Raw genomic sequence first — 15,810 nt, 5'->3', positions numbered from 1 at the left:
GAAACCAACAAACATTGGAGATCAACGAGACTACAGTGCTCAACCTTGTTTGAAGGGTGAGAAATGGAAGTACAGCAAGGCTAAAGAGATGACCCAAAACCAGGCAGCTGCTTGACAGGGAGCTGCAACCCAAAGCCAGCCCCTCTGATTCATTTGCAGTCCCTCTCTGCATCCACACGCTCAAAGCAGTGTGCCAAGCTCCACACAGCAGACACGACGAAGCAAGCGGGAGGCAAACAGGATCTTCGTGAATCAAAGCAATCGGCTCATTAATTCACAATATTATCTCAGATATGTAATCAGAGGAAACAATGTGAGCCTAAAAGGTCACACGTAAATAAATAATTAAATCAAGAAGACAACAAACGCCTTAGCTCCTGTAAACAGCAAAGTTTCTGTGATACACTCTGTGTTTACTGCACTAGAGGCTACGTGGTCCAGAAAGAGGTGGAGGCAGACAGAGCCCTGCATGGGAGCACTATGGGAAGAGTTTAAATGCTCTCCGTAACTCCTCTTTATTCAGGTACTTGATTTCTCACAGGTGAAGGTGCATTAGGAACGCAATGCCATCTATCGATAATAAAGGCACTTTAAGGAACCATGGGAAAGAACTCATGCAGTGTTTCAATTGTAGAGGGATTTTTAGCAGAGAATATTTAGGAGCCGTGTTCACGGGCAGTGACAGGTGCCCCTCAGTTTGCAATGGTTCTGCTGAATTTCTATAAGCTCTTTGAGTAGCAGGTGTTTGATGAAAGCTAACTACAAAAACTAAAGGCAGCCAGGGCACAAATGAAGCCTGGACTCAAGCAGAACACACAGGTGGAGACAGGCCTGCCAGGGTTGTGCTACGGCCCTGGGGGCCCTGGCATGAAAGCTGAACATCCAGCTATCCTCTTAAGGCACAGCTCCCCCAACCTCCTGCCTGGTGGCTGCATCTCACACATTTACCTAACACAGGGAAGACTCTGAAACCCACAGTGGGGACCCACACTCCTCCCTCCTCATGTTCTGCTCCACGGAGCCTTTCAGGTGAAAGGGAGCAATGCTTCCCAGCCTCAACAGGTCTGAGCCTTCTCCAGAGACTCCCGTTTCTCACAGCACTGGAAAAAGCCTTCTGGGACAAGGCAGGCATGGGTTTGAGGTCTAGCTCTACCCCCTTCCCAAGCTACTTACCTTCTCATAGCCTCAATGTCCCAATTTGTAAAATAAGTTTGCAGAGAATTAAACAGATTGTAAGGCACCTCACAAAGAGCCTGGCCCAAAGACTGTGTTCATTGAATGGCGGCCATTGTTAAAAGAAGTTAATGTTTTGGCCACTAGTCACATTCCTATTCCACTTGTATTTACACATACAAGTGTACAAAACGCACACAAAAAAGAAACATGGCTTTGAAATATCCACGAAGAAGTCAGAATCACTTCTGTCAACAAAACCCTTAAGAGTTGAGCTATGTATTAATAATCACATATTTATGCAAATAGTGTAAAGTAAAAGGAATCATTGGCACCCTGATTGTAATCCCAACGGATTCCAAATACGGTGGCTATGGGCTCAAAGACCAGTGACTAAGGCTTTGGGCTTCTGTATGAAGTATCTACAAAGTGCAACCGGACCACATGGGGAGGCTCACCAAGAGCTCCTCGCTCAGAGGGAACCAACTTGAGAGCATCGTGACCTGCTCCATGCTCTGCACTGAGTTCACCCAACAGAAGGCAGGAGAGTCAAGGTCAGTGTTTTAAGGCAGGGCTGTCACGACCTCTCAGTCCATGGAGATGGCAACCCCAGGATCACGGGCTCACTAGTGCAATCCAGGCAGCCAGGGCTGCACCTTCAGAGGGCAAGCTAGCCGGCCCCAGTACTACTAGTGCACCATTCATTCTCTAATACCTCCACAACCACGTGAAGCTCAAGTGAGGGAAGGCCGTAATGGCATCTGCAAAGTCAAGTATGACATAAAGGAAAGGAACTGGTAGTAGTCACAGGAGCCCATAGCTTGGGAAAAGGCTCCAGGCTGTGTAATAATGCATAGGCTTTATACGTCTGGGGTCAGAGGATGAGGAACTGAACTGCTGGGTGATGGGATGATCATCACAGTACTTGCAGGCAGGAGAAGAGGACTTCTCTGATCTTTGGCTGCTGAATGCCACAGGCAGGGGAGCACACAGGGTGAGATTTAGAACAAGAACCACTGCCATCTACCGCTGGCCATCAGCAGAGGTAGGCCCTGGGTGGCCAGGAGAGTCAGAACTGGGATGGGCCAGTCCTAGCCCCATTGCTGGAAACTCTACACATCACACATAGGGCCTCACGTAGGGCCTAAATAGGAGGCCCTGTTTAGGATGAAACACTCAGTAGGAGAGTGAGCAGTTGAGGCCACAGCAGCACCAAGAAGCATGTTGTCTGTGCCCAGGTTGGCCCCACCTCTGTGTAGCCAGAGTGAGCTCCACTGTCCAGGCTTGATATCAAGACCAGAGTTAAGGTTGGTCCAGGTTCCTGCAGCACTGACAGAATACCCTCTTTTCAGTGCCTGGCCCGCATGTCCCTCCGAGCATGAGGACAGCCAGGACAGAGTCACTGTGGGCCCAAGAGATAGTTTGTCCCTGCCAGTCAGCACTGGCCAGGGAAGCCCAGGCAGAAGCCTGCCAAGCATGTCTTATAGAAACCAAAACAGATACCTTTATTGCATACTTTGCACATATGAAGAATATATCTGTATAAAATTCTAAAGACTTTTGTCCAGACATTATATTTTTATTTTCACCTTTATTCCTTTTACCATGCCCTGTAAACACCCCAGTAGGAGAAAAAAAGGAAACAAGTTAGTTCAGAACATGCTGTGCCTCAATTTATCTGTAGGTGACCTCCACTTGGACACCAGCACAGAGCCACCACTGACACGTTTCAAAGCTTTCACAGGGGAGAAGGAGCTGAGCCACCAACAGATCTGGCCCAGGCGTGCAGCCCAATTTGTGGGCAAGTCTGCTAACTGGTAACATGTGAGCTGTTCATTTGGATTCACACCTTAATCTCACTGTCCTGAACTCTTAGCTATGCCTAACCAGCAGCTGGGTAAGGAAAGCCAGTTGGTCAATGAGCCTGATTCTCTGAATTTATTAACTCTGTACCCTCCAGAGTAGCATCTGTAAAAATTCAACCTAGCTTTTCATTTTCAATTTACTTGTTTCTGCCTTAGATGTAAGAACAGTGGAGCTCTTGGGAATGACCAAGACCTCAAAGGGCCAAAGCTCAAGTGCCCACAGAGGCGATCTCTGAGCAGTGCTCAGGAAAACCCATCTGCCCCAGCAGCTGAAATTAACAACCTCACTGCTTAAGTGTAAACAGGCTTGTTGGTCAAAAGGGGCATCACTACAGGTTTGAAGTCCACCTGGGAGCCCTGCACACAGGTGCCCAAACTTACCAAAACGCACTTCCCAGGCTCGAGACTCCAGAGAGAACTCTCAGTGTTGATCTTGTGGGTGAGCTTCCCTTCCATGAGGACGCGCTCCCCATTTTCCTCCAGCATGGCCACACGAATGGAGCTGCTGCTAAGGGCCACTGAGACCTGGGAACACAGCAGAAGAAAATCATCTCTCCTATCAGAGTGACCACTAGTGTGCTATACAGTGGGAGTGGTGACAGTTTCCAAGGTACCTGACTGCACACTACAGCGCTGTCATCAGGCTCAGCAGGCATCTCAGTGAAGAAAACCATACCAGCCTAATTTACACCTAGAGCAACCTGAAGATGTCAGCTCATTTAGGTAAATCCACCAGAAAATCTTTCTCAGCATAATTGGTAACGTAAAGTGCTGTGGTGGAAGCTGCTGTGACCCAATCTTCTTCTCCCTTCTCCAGTTAAGGGAGACCAACTGTCACAGCAAAAAGTGAGCAGAGGAGACAAGTGGTATTTCTCCCTTGCCTCCCCTTGTGACTACCTGGGAGACGCAGGAGCCCAGCCCTGGACCACAGCAACCAAGAAAGCTGAGGAGGCTGCACACCCTGAATTGCTCACCCCAGGACTGCTGTACAAGAGACAGGCATCGCCTCTTCCTTCCGTGAGCCACTGCACTGCCTGGTTGACTATAGCCTGGTCTTCATCCAAGAGTATGAGACCAACTCCTTTGGTTTTGGAAGGCAGCTATGCTCACCATTATACCACCAACACCCGCAAATGGTTTTGCATTTTGTCTCAGTTCTTTACAAAACCAAGCCTCTAAAAGCCTCAGCTCACCCTCCTCCCTCTGAGCCTGTCCTAGGCAGAGACTGGCCCCATGACCTTCCTCACTGCCCTAGGAACACCTACCCCTGCCCCACCACTTGTCCGTCTCCAGAACTGGACTGGCAGCTGCTGGGAGTAGGGTTCCTTTTACTTCACATCATGTATTCCAGCCAGCAGTCTCCAAAGCAGGGTATGCGTACCCCAGGAGGTTCACAGGTCAGTAATTAGAAGAGGAAATAAAACAGAACTTCCATTTACATTTTGTATCTGTATAATGTATGCATTAAGAAGACACTGGGATCAAGTACTTAAAATTTTTTCTAATAGGTATGTGGAATAAAAATAATTTGGAAGCTACTCTCCATGTCATTTGGTAGGTGGCTCATTAAACGCTTATAAAATGATTGGAAAAAAAGACAACCCAAACTGATAGATTTTCCAAACTGGAGTTTAGTATTTCCAATGAAATACAATACCATAACCTAACTGTAGTTTAAATATTTGTAAATAAAAAATGGAAATGGGAGAAATGTTGTGCAGGAGTCACCACTGTCAGTTTTTCTTCTTTTTCTTTAAGAGACACGGCCTCACTGCATTGCCTAGGCTGGAGTGCAGTGGCGTGATCCCAGCTCACTGCTGCATCAAACTCCTGGGCTGAAGCAATCCCTCCACCTCAGCCTCCCGAGTAACTGGGACTACAGGCATGTGCCACCATGCCTGGCTAATTTTATTTTTATTTTTTTGTAGAGACAGGGGTCTTGCTGTTGCCCAGGCTGGTCTCGAACTCCTGGCCCCAAGTGATCCTACTGCCTCAGCCTCCCAAAGTGCTGGGATGACACATGTGAGCCACCACATCCAGCCCATCAGATAGTTTCTAAATGAAAGATAGTTCCCAAGCCATGCAGTGAGGGGAGAAGGTGGCAGAAGGCTGCCCACTGGGGGACACAGCAAAGATATTCTGCTAGCCACGGGCGGCTCTGCCAGGTTCACATGCAGACTCCAAGGAAGCATCCTCTCATGAGACTGCAGTTACACTTGCATGACCTTTCATAGGGGAATTTACCATGGAAAAGGGTATTTACTTGGCCAGTCCTATTGAACAATAGGCAACTGAGCTTCACTCCCTACCTTCTAACACCATGAGGAACGTGAGCAAATGGAACAACAGATCCACTCACTCTTGAAATGATCCGGACACATGTTGGGCCAAATCATGTCTAACCATGAACTTGTGTGCAATGGAAACACGACACAGAGGGCCCAAGGCTTCTCAGTCCTGCCTTCACAAGAACAAGCTCACTTAACAAATATAATTCTCCCACCCAGCTCTATATAACATAATAATTTCCAAATTTGGGGAAGCTTCTCACACTGCCTACCCAGGGGAATGAACCAAATCATCAAGGGAGAAAACCAGACAAGAAATGCTTCCAGAGGTCCCAGGTGAAGATGTCACACTGGGAACAGACAGCCATCTCTCTGACCTCTTGTGAACTGCAGGCATAACAGGCATGAAGAGAAAAACCCCAGACAGTGAAAATGGGGGAACAGGGAGGCCAGGAACAGATGAGATGTCAACAAATCTGCAGAAGACAAAAGGAGGAGGGGCACATGAGACAAATCCTATAGGGTAGGAGACATCCAGAAGCCACAGCTACATAGGCTCCAGTTGGGAGTCGGCAGGTATACAGGGCAGGAGCAAGGCCAGGGGCACATGTGGGAACTGCTATGGCCCTGGACGCCCCATTGAAAGGGACAAGAATCCCTCTGTTTGCTACAGAAGAATGGAGGACCTTGCTCCAAAGACACTGACCATCAGTCTGAGGACCTAGTGTGGATGCCTGTGTGTCAAGTGAAGTCCTACTCACTCAAGCATTAGGATGGCCAAGACTCCATGTCCTGTAAAGCAAAGCTGACTGGTCAATCCACTCAGCTGTTGGTGGTGGTGGGAAGAGCAGGTTTCAGACACACAGTAGACAAACCCATCAATATGGTCCCACTCAAGAGAATGGGAGAAAAATATTTTTGTATTAAAAAAAAAAAAAGGCCGGGCATGGTGGCTCACACCTGTAATCCCAGCACTTTAGGAGGCCGAGGCGGGCAGATCACCTAAGGTTGGGAGTTCAAGACCAGCCTGACCAACATGGAGATACCCCATCTCTACTAAAAATACAAAATTAGCCAGGCGTGGTGTTGCATGCCTGTAATCCCAGCTACTCCGGAGGCTGAGGCAGGAGAATCACTTGAACCTGGGAGGCAGAGGTTGCGGTGAGCCAAGATCGCACCATTGCACTCCAGCCTGAGCAACAGGAGTGAAATTCTGTCTCAAAAAAAAACCAAAACCAAAAACAACAACAAAAAAAACTAGAGAACTGAAGATTGCATCTTGTGAGAAAAAACAGGCAGATGAAAACAAGTAAAAAAAAAAATAGAGCTAATTTGGAAAAAAGATATCCAAAAATATTTCTATTTTATGTCTTCACAGAGATCTGAGAAGACACTATATCCATATAACCAGAATAAAATATGAAAATAGAACAATTAGGCCAAAAAGAAAGAACACAAGAATTTAAAATACAGTAGCTAAAATTAAACTTCAGTAAAGAGGCTGGAAGATAAAGTCAAAGAAATCAAGGTAGAAACAGAGATCAATTCAGGCAATCAATTTGGCATTCCAGAAATTATGACAGTAATAAGATAATTTTCCAGAGCCAAAGGAAAATATGCCTCCAGATTGAAAAGTCCCACCAAGAGCTAAGCACAATGAATGAAAGACTCATGAAATTTTATGACACTGGGTGTTTTTAAAAAGGTCCTAAAAGTTCCAAGGAGGAGAAAAAGCTTACTCACAAAGACGTGGAATAGACTTCCAGAATCAATTACACTGAGTGTAAGAAGATATTCCTTTCAATCTTAATAAGGGAAAATTATTTTTAGGCTAGAATTCTACATACACCCAAACTGAGAAATAAGTGAAAAGTTAAAATAAATGCATTTTAAGATATACAACAATTCTACATTATATATCACTTTGAGAAAAACAAAATGAGGATGAAAACTGAAAAAGAGGAATATCCAACTCAAGTCCAAAAACAGTGCATTTAATCTAGAAACGCAGGAAGAAAATACCAGGAGTGTAGCTATACATCAGAACAGGAAATAACCAGTCTAGAGTGGAGTTCAGGCAGAGATTTCTAGACAATACACAGTATTAATGAATCTGGGTAATTCTGAGGTTATGATGAAAGTATACTATTTGTGATAAGATAAAAAAGAAGGGCAGCAAGAACCCTCAGGAAAACAAAAACGATTTAAGAGATTCCTGATCCAAAGGACGTCAGTGAAAATAGTAGTTACTACAGGCCTCCAAAAAGCTCTCCTCCATAAAAGCAACCAAAAAATTGGCAAAAATTGTCAATATCAACTTCTTATGGATTTTGGAAACCAACCAAAGGTTTGCAGGAACCCAGGGAGCATTAATTCAAGGAAAACAACCACATCTCAGTAACAGTGAGCTCTGTGATATTTTAATTTGGCCTAGACCCATCCCCACTCTCCAGGCTCTCAGCAGGCCGCATTCCTGGTACAGCGTAGCAGCCATCGCTGGAGAAAACAGTACTCTTAGAGCTCTTTCAAAGCTTCATTCTCAAAGAACTGTCATCATTTGACCCGTCTGATGGTTCCCTGGAAGACCTCATTTGCAAGACTGACTGACTGTTTCTGGCTAAACTCAGAAAAGCCTTCCCCGCAACCCAGGAGGTGTTGTTGAAAATACAGGCAATTGTTTTAACTTTGCAGCCTCCTGAGGTGGCAGATAACAACTGAGGCAAACCAAAGGCAAAGGTAGGAAATAAAATGTCCGTGTGGGCTTTGAAAAGCTTTGACATTTTCCCAGGAATCTAGAAGGACACATGAATGTACAGAGCTTCAGTGCACACTCAGGAAAAACCTAAGAAGGCCTTAAGCTCTCACCTCTGGCTGACTTTGACTCAACATCAGCAAGAAATGAAGGCTAAGGCAGTTTTTAACTGTTAGGCCAAGCGATGAAGGTATGCTCCAACAGGCAGATGAAGCCCCTCGACAAAAACAGGTGTTTACTGATCCCAGGGGTTTAAGGAAATTGCCATCCAATAATTACTTGGCCACTAAGTTCACCAAGTAGAGATTTCACTGGTCAGACACAATAAAGAATACAAACTTTACAGAATTAGTTCAGAAAAGTCATTAAACAGGAACAACTATATCACGTACCAATAGCAACCATGGGAAGAAAGGAGCATCTGATTTCCTGAGTCACCCCATTGTGTTATTTAAAAATCCATTTTTCAATAACAGCAAAAAAAAATGAGACTTACAAAGAAACAACAAAGTATGGCCCATACATAGGAAAAAGAAAGCAATCAATAAAATCTGTCCCTGAGGAAGCCCACATATGAAGAACTTAGCAGAAAACAGTCTCTAAATCAGCTATTTTAAATATGCTCAAAGAGCTAAGAAAACTATGCAAAAATTACTAAAGGAAAGTATGGGACTAAAGTCTTTTAAGTAGAGAATATCAATAAATATCAGTCTCACTATTGATACTGATAGCGAGATAGAAATTATTATTACTATTTTTTTAAGAATCAAATACAAATTCTGGAGTTCAAAAGTAAAAGGGGGAAAAGATAAGAGTTCATGAAAGGGGCTCAAAACCACTTTTTAGCATTCAGAAGAAAGAACAAGCAAACTTGAAGACAGGTCAATTGAGATTACCCAAACTGAGAAACAGGAGGAAAAAACAGTGAAGAAAAATAAACAGAGCCACAGAAGCTGAAGGACACTATTAAGCATACCAACATACAGAAGAGAAAAAAAAGAAGGAATATTTGAAAGAATAATGGCTAAAAACTTTCCAAATTTGACATGAAAAAAATTACACCCAAGAAGCTCAATGAATTCCAAGTAAAATAAACTAAAAGGGAGCCTGCCTCACCTAGATGTCATAATCAAACTGTCAAAAAAGCCAAGTCAATAATGAAGGAACAGAACAAAAACAAGGAATAAAATCTTCAGAACTTACTATAAAGCTACAGTAATTAAAACAGTGTGGTACTGGCATAAGGACAGGCATCTATACAGATCAATGGAACAGAATTAAGTCTAAAAACAGCCAGGCACAGTGGCTCACACCTGTAATCCCAGCACTTTGGGAGGCCGAGGTGGGCGGATCATGAGGTCAGAAGATCAAGACCATCCTGGCTAACATGGTGAAACCCCGTCTCTACTAAAAATACAAAAACAATTATCTGGGTGTGGTGGCGGGCGCCTGTAGTCCCAGCTACTTGGGAGGCTGAGGCAGGAGAATGGTGTGAACCCAGGAGGTGGAGCTTGCAGTGAGCGGAGATCACGCCACTGCACTCCAGCCTGGAGGACAGAGCAAGATTCTGTCTCAAAAAAGAAAAAAAAAAAAGTCTAGTAACAGGCCAGGCGTGGTGGCTCACACCTGTAATCCCAGCACTCTGAGAGGCCGAGGCAGGCAGATCATGAGGTCAAGAGATTGATATTACCCTGGCCAACAGGGGGAAACCATATTTCTACTAAAAATACAAAAGTTAGCTGGGCGTGGTGGTGTGTGCCTGTAGTCCCAGCTACTCAGGAGGCTGAGGCAGGAGAATCACTTGAACCCAAGAGGCAGAAGTTGCAGTGAGCCAAGATCGCGTCACCGCACTCCAGCCTGGCAACAGAGCGAGACTCCATCTCAAAATAAAGTCTAGTAACAAACTCATATATTTATGATCAATTGATTTTAGACAAGAGTACCAAGACAATTCAATGGGAAAAGAATAGTATTTTCAAGCAATTGTACCATGAGAACTGAGTATCCACATGCAGAAGAATGAAACTGGTCTAATAATTCAAAATGAAGTTGGACAACTATTTCATAGCATATAATAAATTTTTTAAACTCAAAATGGATCAAAAACCTAAATGCAAGAGTTAAAATTTGTGATCTTGGGTTAGGCATGGGTTTTAGATATAACACCACAAGCAGCCAAAGCAAAAAAAAAAAAAAAATTGACTTCATCAAAATTTAAAACTTTTGTGCTTCAAAGAGTATCATCAAGAAAGTGAAGACAACCCATAAAATGGGAGAAAATATCTGCAAATAATGTATCTGACAAGAGTGCAGTATCTAGAATACATAAAGAAGTCTTACAACTCCATAATAAAAAGGCAAACAACCCAATTAAAACATGCATATGGACTTGAATAGGCATTTCTCCAAAGAAGATACACAAGTGGAAAATAAGGACATAAAAAGATGCTCAATGTTATTAGTCACGAGGGAAATGCAAATCAAAACAATGAAATCCTACTTCATACCCAGTAGGATAGCTACAATTAAAAAACAAAACCAAAACAGACAATAACAAGGGTTGATGAGGATATGGAGAAATATGCACCCTCATACATTTCTGGTGGATCTGTAAAATATAAAATGGTACAACCACTTTGGAAAACTGTTTTGACAGTTCCTCAAAAAGTTAATTATAGATGTACCACATGACCCAGCAATTCCACCCATAGGTATATACCCTAGTGGTGAAGACAGAAAACATATGTCCAGAGAACTGGAAGCATATGTCCATGTATGGGTGGTAAAGGGAAAGATTGGAGATACAAGTAGATGCACAGTGGGGAAATACAGAGACGCCTCTTTCTAGCCTCATTCCACAGGACAAGTCCTCGGATGCCAGCAAAGGACAAGCAAGACAGTCTGAAGGAAGAAAAGAGATTGAGACCACCTTAGATACAATCTTGTGGCATACTCATGTTCAGGCAGATGCCATGTCACAGGCCAGAGGTCATCACCCTTAGGTTCTGATGAGAACTCTACCACTGAGGCCCCTCTAAGACTAGGAAGATATCCAGGAAGCTGAGCAATGTGTCCCTTACCAAACAATAAATAAGATGAAGATACACATGCAAGTGCACTGTGTGTGGATATATCCAAAAAACACATCCACGTGTACTGAGCATAATTAAAGTTATATTCGATGCAAAAACTGGTTTAAAACCCAGAGTACTCACAACCAACATGGCACAAAATCCTTATTCACATACAACTTGTAACAGATGGTGTATACAGTCTAGATCATTTTATTACAATTTTTAAAAATCAAGTGTCCATTTTCAGCTTCAGTTGTATCTAATTTTGTTCAATTTCAAGTTCTATCTGTATTTTTTAAACATTTGCATTTTAGAATGCCTGTATCTAATCCAATACAATGGGAAAATCAACTGTAAGTGATAAAATTCATACTGTGTTAGGCTGTTGGTTATGAACAAATGAGATGGGGCCCAAATTGCCACTTAGAAGTCTTCTATGAAGAAAACAAATCATTTCATTTCTACAACAATTAAATTAGAAACCATTGGCAGGGCCAGGCACGGTAGCTCACGCCTATAATCCCAGAACTTTGGGAGGCTGAGGCAGGTGGATCATGAGGTCAGGAGATTGAGACCATCCTGGCTAACGCGGTGAAGCCCCGTCTCTACTAAATATACAAAAAATTAGCTGGGCGTAGTGGCAGGCACCTGTATCCCCAGCTACTCGGGAGGCTGAGGCAGGAGAATGGCATGAACCCAAGGGGTGGAGCTTGCAATGAGCCAAGATCGCACCACTGCACTCCAGCCTGGGCAACAGAGTGAGACTCCGTCTCAAAAAAAAAAAAAGAAAAGAAAAAAGAAACCATTAGCAGAATTTAGACAAAATTACTCTAATGGAGTAAAAAGATCAAAGTGGATTAGAAGGCAGCAAGAGTTCAAATAACTGACCAAAGAAACTCTACCAAATGCAATCTACTCCTATCTAATCCTGATTCAAATTTCAGAAGCCATGAAAAAACAAAGAACCAATTAACTTGAATACATAAAAATTAGTAAGGTGAGGCTGGGCATGGCAGCTCATACCTGTAATTCCAGCACTTTGGGAGTCTGAGGCAGGGGGATTACTTGAGCCTAGGAGTTTAAGACTAGCCTGAGCAACACAGGGAGACTCCATTTCTACAAAAAAAATTTTTTAATTAATTGGGCATGGCAGTTCGTGCCTGTGGTCTCAGCTACCTGGGAGGCTGAGACGGGAGAATCAATATAAATCAACTCAAAAGGTTAATAACAAAATGGGACAATAGATCTGCAATACATATCACATACAAAGGACTGATCTCTCTAATATATACACAACTCCTAGAAATCAGTAAGAAAAAGTACAGCAACCTAATAGAAAATGGGCAAAAGATATAACTAGTTCAAAGGATAGGCACATGTAGAAAGATGCTCCACCTCACTCTAAGAGAAATACAAATTCATACTACACATAGATACTATTTTTCATCTATTCAACTTATGAAACCCCAAAATTTGATAACATACTATTGTCAGCAAATTTGTGAAAAACCAAGGGCTCTGGTACATTGTTGATGGTTATGTAAGTTAGTATAACCCCATATGGAAGATAGTTTAACAACACTTACAGAAATTAGAAATACAGGCCAGGTGTGGTGGCTCATGCCTGTAATCGCAGCACTTTGGGATACCAAGGTAAATGGACTGCTTGTGCCCAGGAGCACAAGACCAGCTTGAGCAACATAGGAAAACCCCATCTCTACGAAAGACAAAAAATCAGCTGGGCATGGTGGCACATGCTTGTAGTCCCAGCTGCTCAGAAGACTGAGATGGGAAGAGACTGTTTAAGCCTAGGGAGGACAAGGCTGCAGCGGGCCATGATTGGTAACAGAACAAAACCCTGTCTCAAAAAAAAAAAAAAGAAAGAAATTAGAAATACATATACCTTTCAATATAGCAACTACACTTCATGGAATTTTTTCTATATGAAAATGCATACATGCAAAATGAAGTTTATTAAAGGGCATTAATTGTTTTATTGTTTACAACAGGAAAGATTGGAAACAACCTAAATGTCCATTAACAAGAGGGTGGTTTAATAATCAGCCTATAGTTTGAAGGGGGCAAAAGCAAAGAACAGGAGTCCCAGGTGTGAGGGATGGTGGGTTTGGGGCACTTGAGCCAGATGACCAGGGAAAGCAAGGTCTACCTAGAATTTACTGGGCACCCCTCAGGCACTTGGGGACATGGAGGTAAAAAGAGATGGGAGTCACCCTGGTGCAGCCAAAATGACACTGGGCAGGGGCAGTAAGATCATCTTAAAAAGTGTAATGCACCATCTGTGCTAAAGGTGGGGACAGAGCAATACATGTTCATACTTGATATACTTGCATAAAAATATCTGTTGAAATATCCCCAAAACCAGTTATGTGATGACTTAGGTTAGGGCTGGCTGGGGAGGGGTCAGGACAAGACAGAAAAGACACAGAGGCAGGACAAGGATTTTTGTGTTGTTATACAAGTGTGTGCTTTTGAACATATAAATGTGTTATGCACTCAAAAATTATGTAAATACAAAAATAATGCAGTCTATTAGTCTTTTCTGTCATGGAAGTTTCCTATAATAAAACATCTTCCTGCATTTTTTCCTAAGCAACTTCTAAGAACACATTATGGAGCTTTTAACACAAATTCCAGCACTTACATCAAGCTCACAGGCAAGGCCTCACTACGAATCTAAGCCTGGGGATCAGTTAGAGCCATACATGACATACCTGGTGGCTAAGGTGGTGTTCCAAAAGGTACCCAGGGTGAGGACAAAGATGGCAGGTCACAACAGTGACTGCACCAGCCTGCAGGACCACTCACAATCTATGAAAGGAAGAAGACTCAAGGGAAACAGATTCACTTGTCCCTCAATAACATCCAATCATGACTTCATTTGCAATAAGGCCATAAAACAGGGTGGGGGTGAGGGGACCTTGGTTCTGGTCTATGATCTACCATCAACCCACCATGAGAGTTTTCTCATCTGCAAAATGAGAGGTTAAACTAAAAATCTCTGAAGTTTAATTTTCAAAAGCATTGCAATTCTGTGATTCAATGAAATGCCAAGTTTATAATCACCCAGGTCTGACATGAGCAATCACAAAAACATCTGTCGTTAACTCAAAGTTCCTTGTCTCTATTCTGTGGGTACACTGGAGAGAGACAGAGAGGGAGTCAGCTGCTTTTCCTAAACAGAGCAGAGTAGATTGAGCAAAGAACATGTGATGAAAAAGACCTAACCACATTTTACTAATGTATGAAATTAAAAGCTTCATTTTGAGAAGTTTTCTTTCAGATTCACTAGCAAGATGATTTTTTTAAATGTTACGATGTAAAATAGGAACACTTTCTATTTTTCTTCTAAAGAACATAAAACATTATGCATACACTCTTATTTGTTTCCTACTATCCTTGAGAGGCAGTGTGAACTCATCATATCCATTTCTACAGAAAAGGGATCAATGAGAAACTCCAGGAGAGGCAAAGCTCCGATAATGCCTGCATCAAGCTACAGCTGGAGAGTAGAGGATCTGGCTCTCCTGTGAAGCTCTATCCACAGCCCCAATACAAACACTGGGCTGCCTGAGCAAAGCCCCTGAATCACCAACCCAGAACAGATTCTGATTTTATCAGTTGAGTTGTTGCAGCCGGGGTTACCATTGTGACAATGTTCAATAGGTGCCACAGACAAAAACCAAAAATAAACACTGCTGACAGGCAACCGTGACAGGTACACTTAAGGAATAACTGGAGCCAGGCCAGAAAGAAAGTACAGCTCTGAAGAAAAACACTTAGACAAGCAAAATCCAAGAGATACAAAATAAACTTTTTCCGAAGTTTTAAGTGAGGTACGACTTAAAAAAAAAAAATCATTCAGCAATTAAGAGACCAAGAATTTTTATTTTTACTTTATTTATTTTTTTTTTTTTTTGAGATAGGGTCTTACTCTGTTGCCCAAGGTGGAGTGCAGTGGCACAATCACAGTTCGCAGAAGCCTTGACCTCCTGGGCTCAGGTAATCCTCCCACCTCTGCCTCCCAAGTAGCTAGAACTACAGCCGTGTGCCATCATCCCCAGCTAAATTTTTTTTGTGTTGTTTTGTAGAGATGGGGTTTCACCATGATGCCCAGGCTGGTCTTAAATTTCTGGGCTCAAGCGATCTGCCCACCTCAGCCTCCCAAAGTGCTGGGATTACAGGCTTGAGCCACCATGCCAAGCCAAGAATTTTTAAAAGAGGTCTGCAGTCAGGAAGTCGGAGGTTGCAGTGAGCTGAGATGGCACCACTGCACTCTAGCCTGGGCGACAAAGCGAGACTCCATCTCAAAAAAAAATAAAAAATAAAAAAAAATAAGAGGTCTGCAGTGTTGTAAAAATGACACGGGAAAAAAAAAATACTATTGAAGGAGAAAAAAAAGTTTTTCCAACCCCATAGGAGATGAAGCATGCCACCAAGGCAGGTCACCAGTACAAATTAGGTCAGCGGGCATCACAAAAGGCCTATTGTCACATAGATATACCGTGTTAATAAATAAATAAGGCAAGCCACTACTAAATAAGCCGCTGAAAAAAGAAGTCCCTTCCTTCCATCCTTCTATCCTGATATTTATAACCAAACTTCACCTTCGACCCTTCTCTGAGGTGAGAGAGCACTAG

The 15,810-nt window shown here is 43.0% G+C and overlaps 2 protein-coding genes across 3 annotated transcripts in view; one reads left to right on the top strand and one right to left on the bottom strand.

Annotated features, from left to right (window-relative positions):
* OGDH (oxoglutarate dehydrogenase) overlaps positions 1–15,810 on the top strand; it is a 486,510-nt gene that overhangs the window by 172,437 nt on the left and 298,263 nt on the right. The window lies entirely within an intron of this gene.
* Positions 1–15,810, bottom strand: part of NUDCD3 (NudC domain containing 3) — a 110,737-nt gene that overhangs the window by 21,359 nt on the left and 73,568 nt on the right. For both annotated transcript variants that reach the window (XM_032758185.2, XM_058445243.1), the window contains exon 4: positions 3,420–3,563. In XM_032758185.2, the coding sequence (XP_032614076.1) occupies positions 3,420–3,563 (144 nt within the window). The remainder of the gene's footprint in view (positions 1–3,419; positions 3,564–15,810) is intronic.

The sequence above is a fragment of the Hylobates moloch genome, unplaced genomic scaffold, assembly GCF_009828535.3.
Source record: "Hylobates moloch isolate HMO894 unplaced genomic scaffold, HMol_V3 SCAFFOLD_1, whole genome shotgun sequence".
NCBI lineage: Eukaryota > Metazoa > Chordata > Mammalia > Primates > Hylobatidae > Hylobates > Hylobates moloch.
The sequence above is the reverse complement of the archived record's forward strand: the minus strand, read 5'-3'. Positions and strand labels throughout refer to the sequence as shown.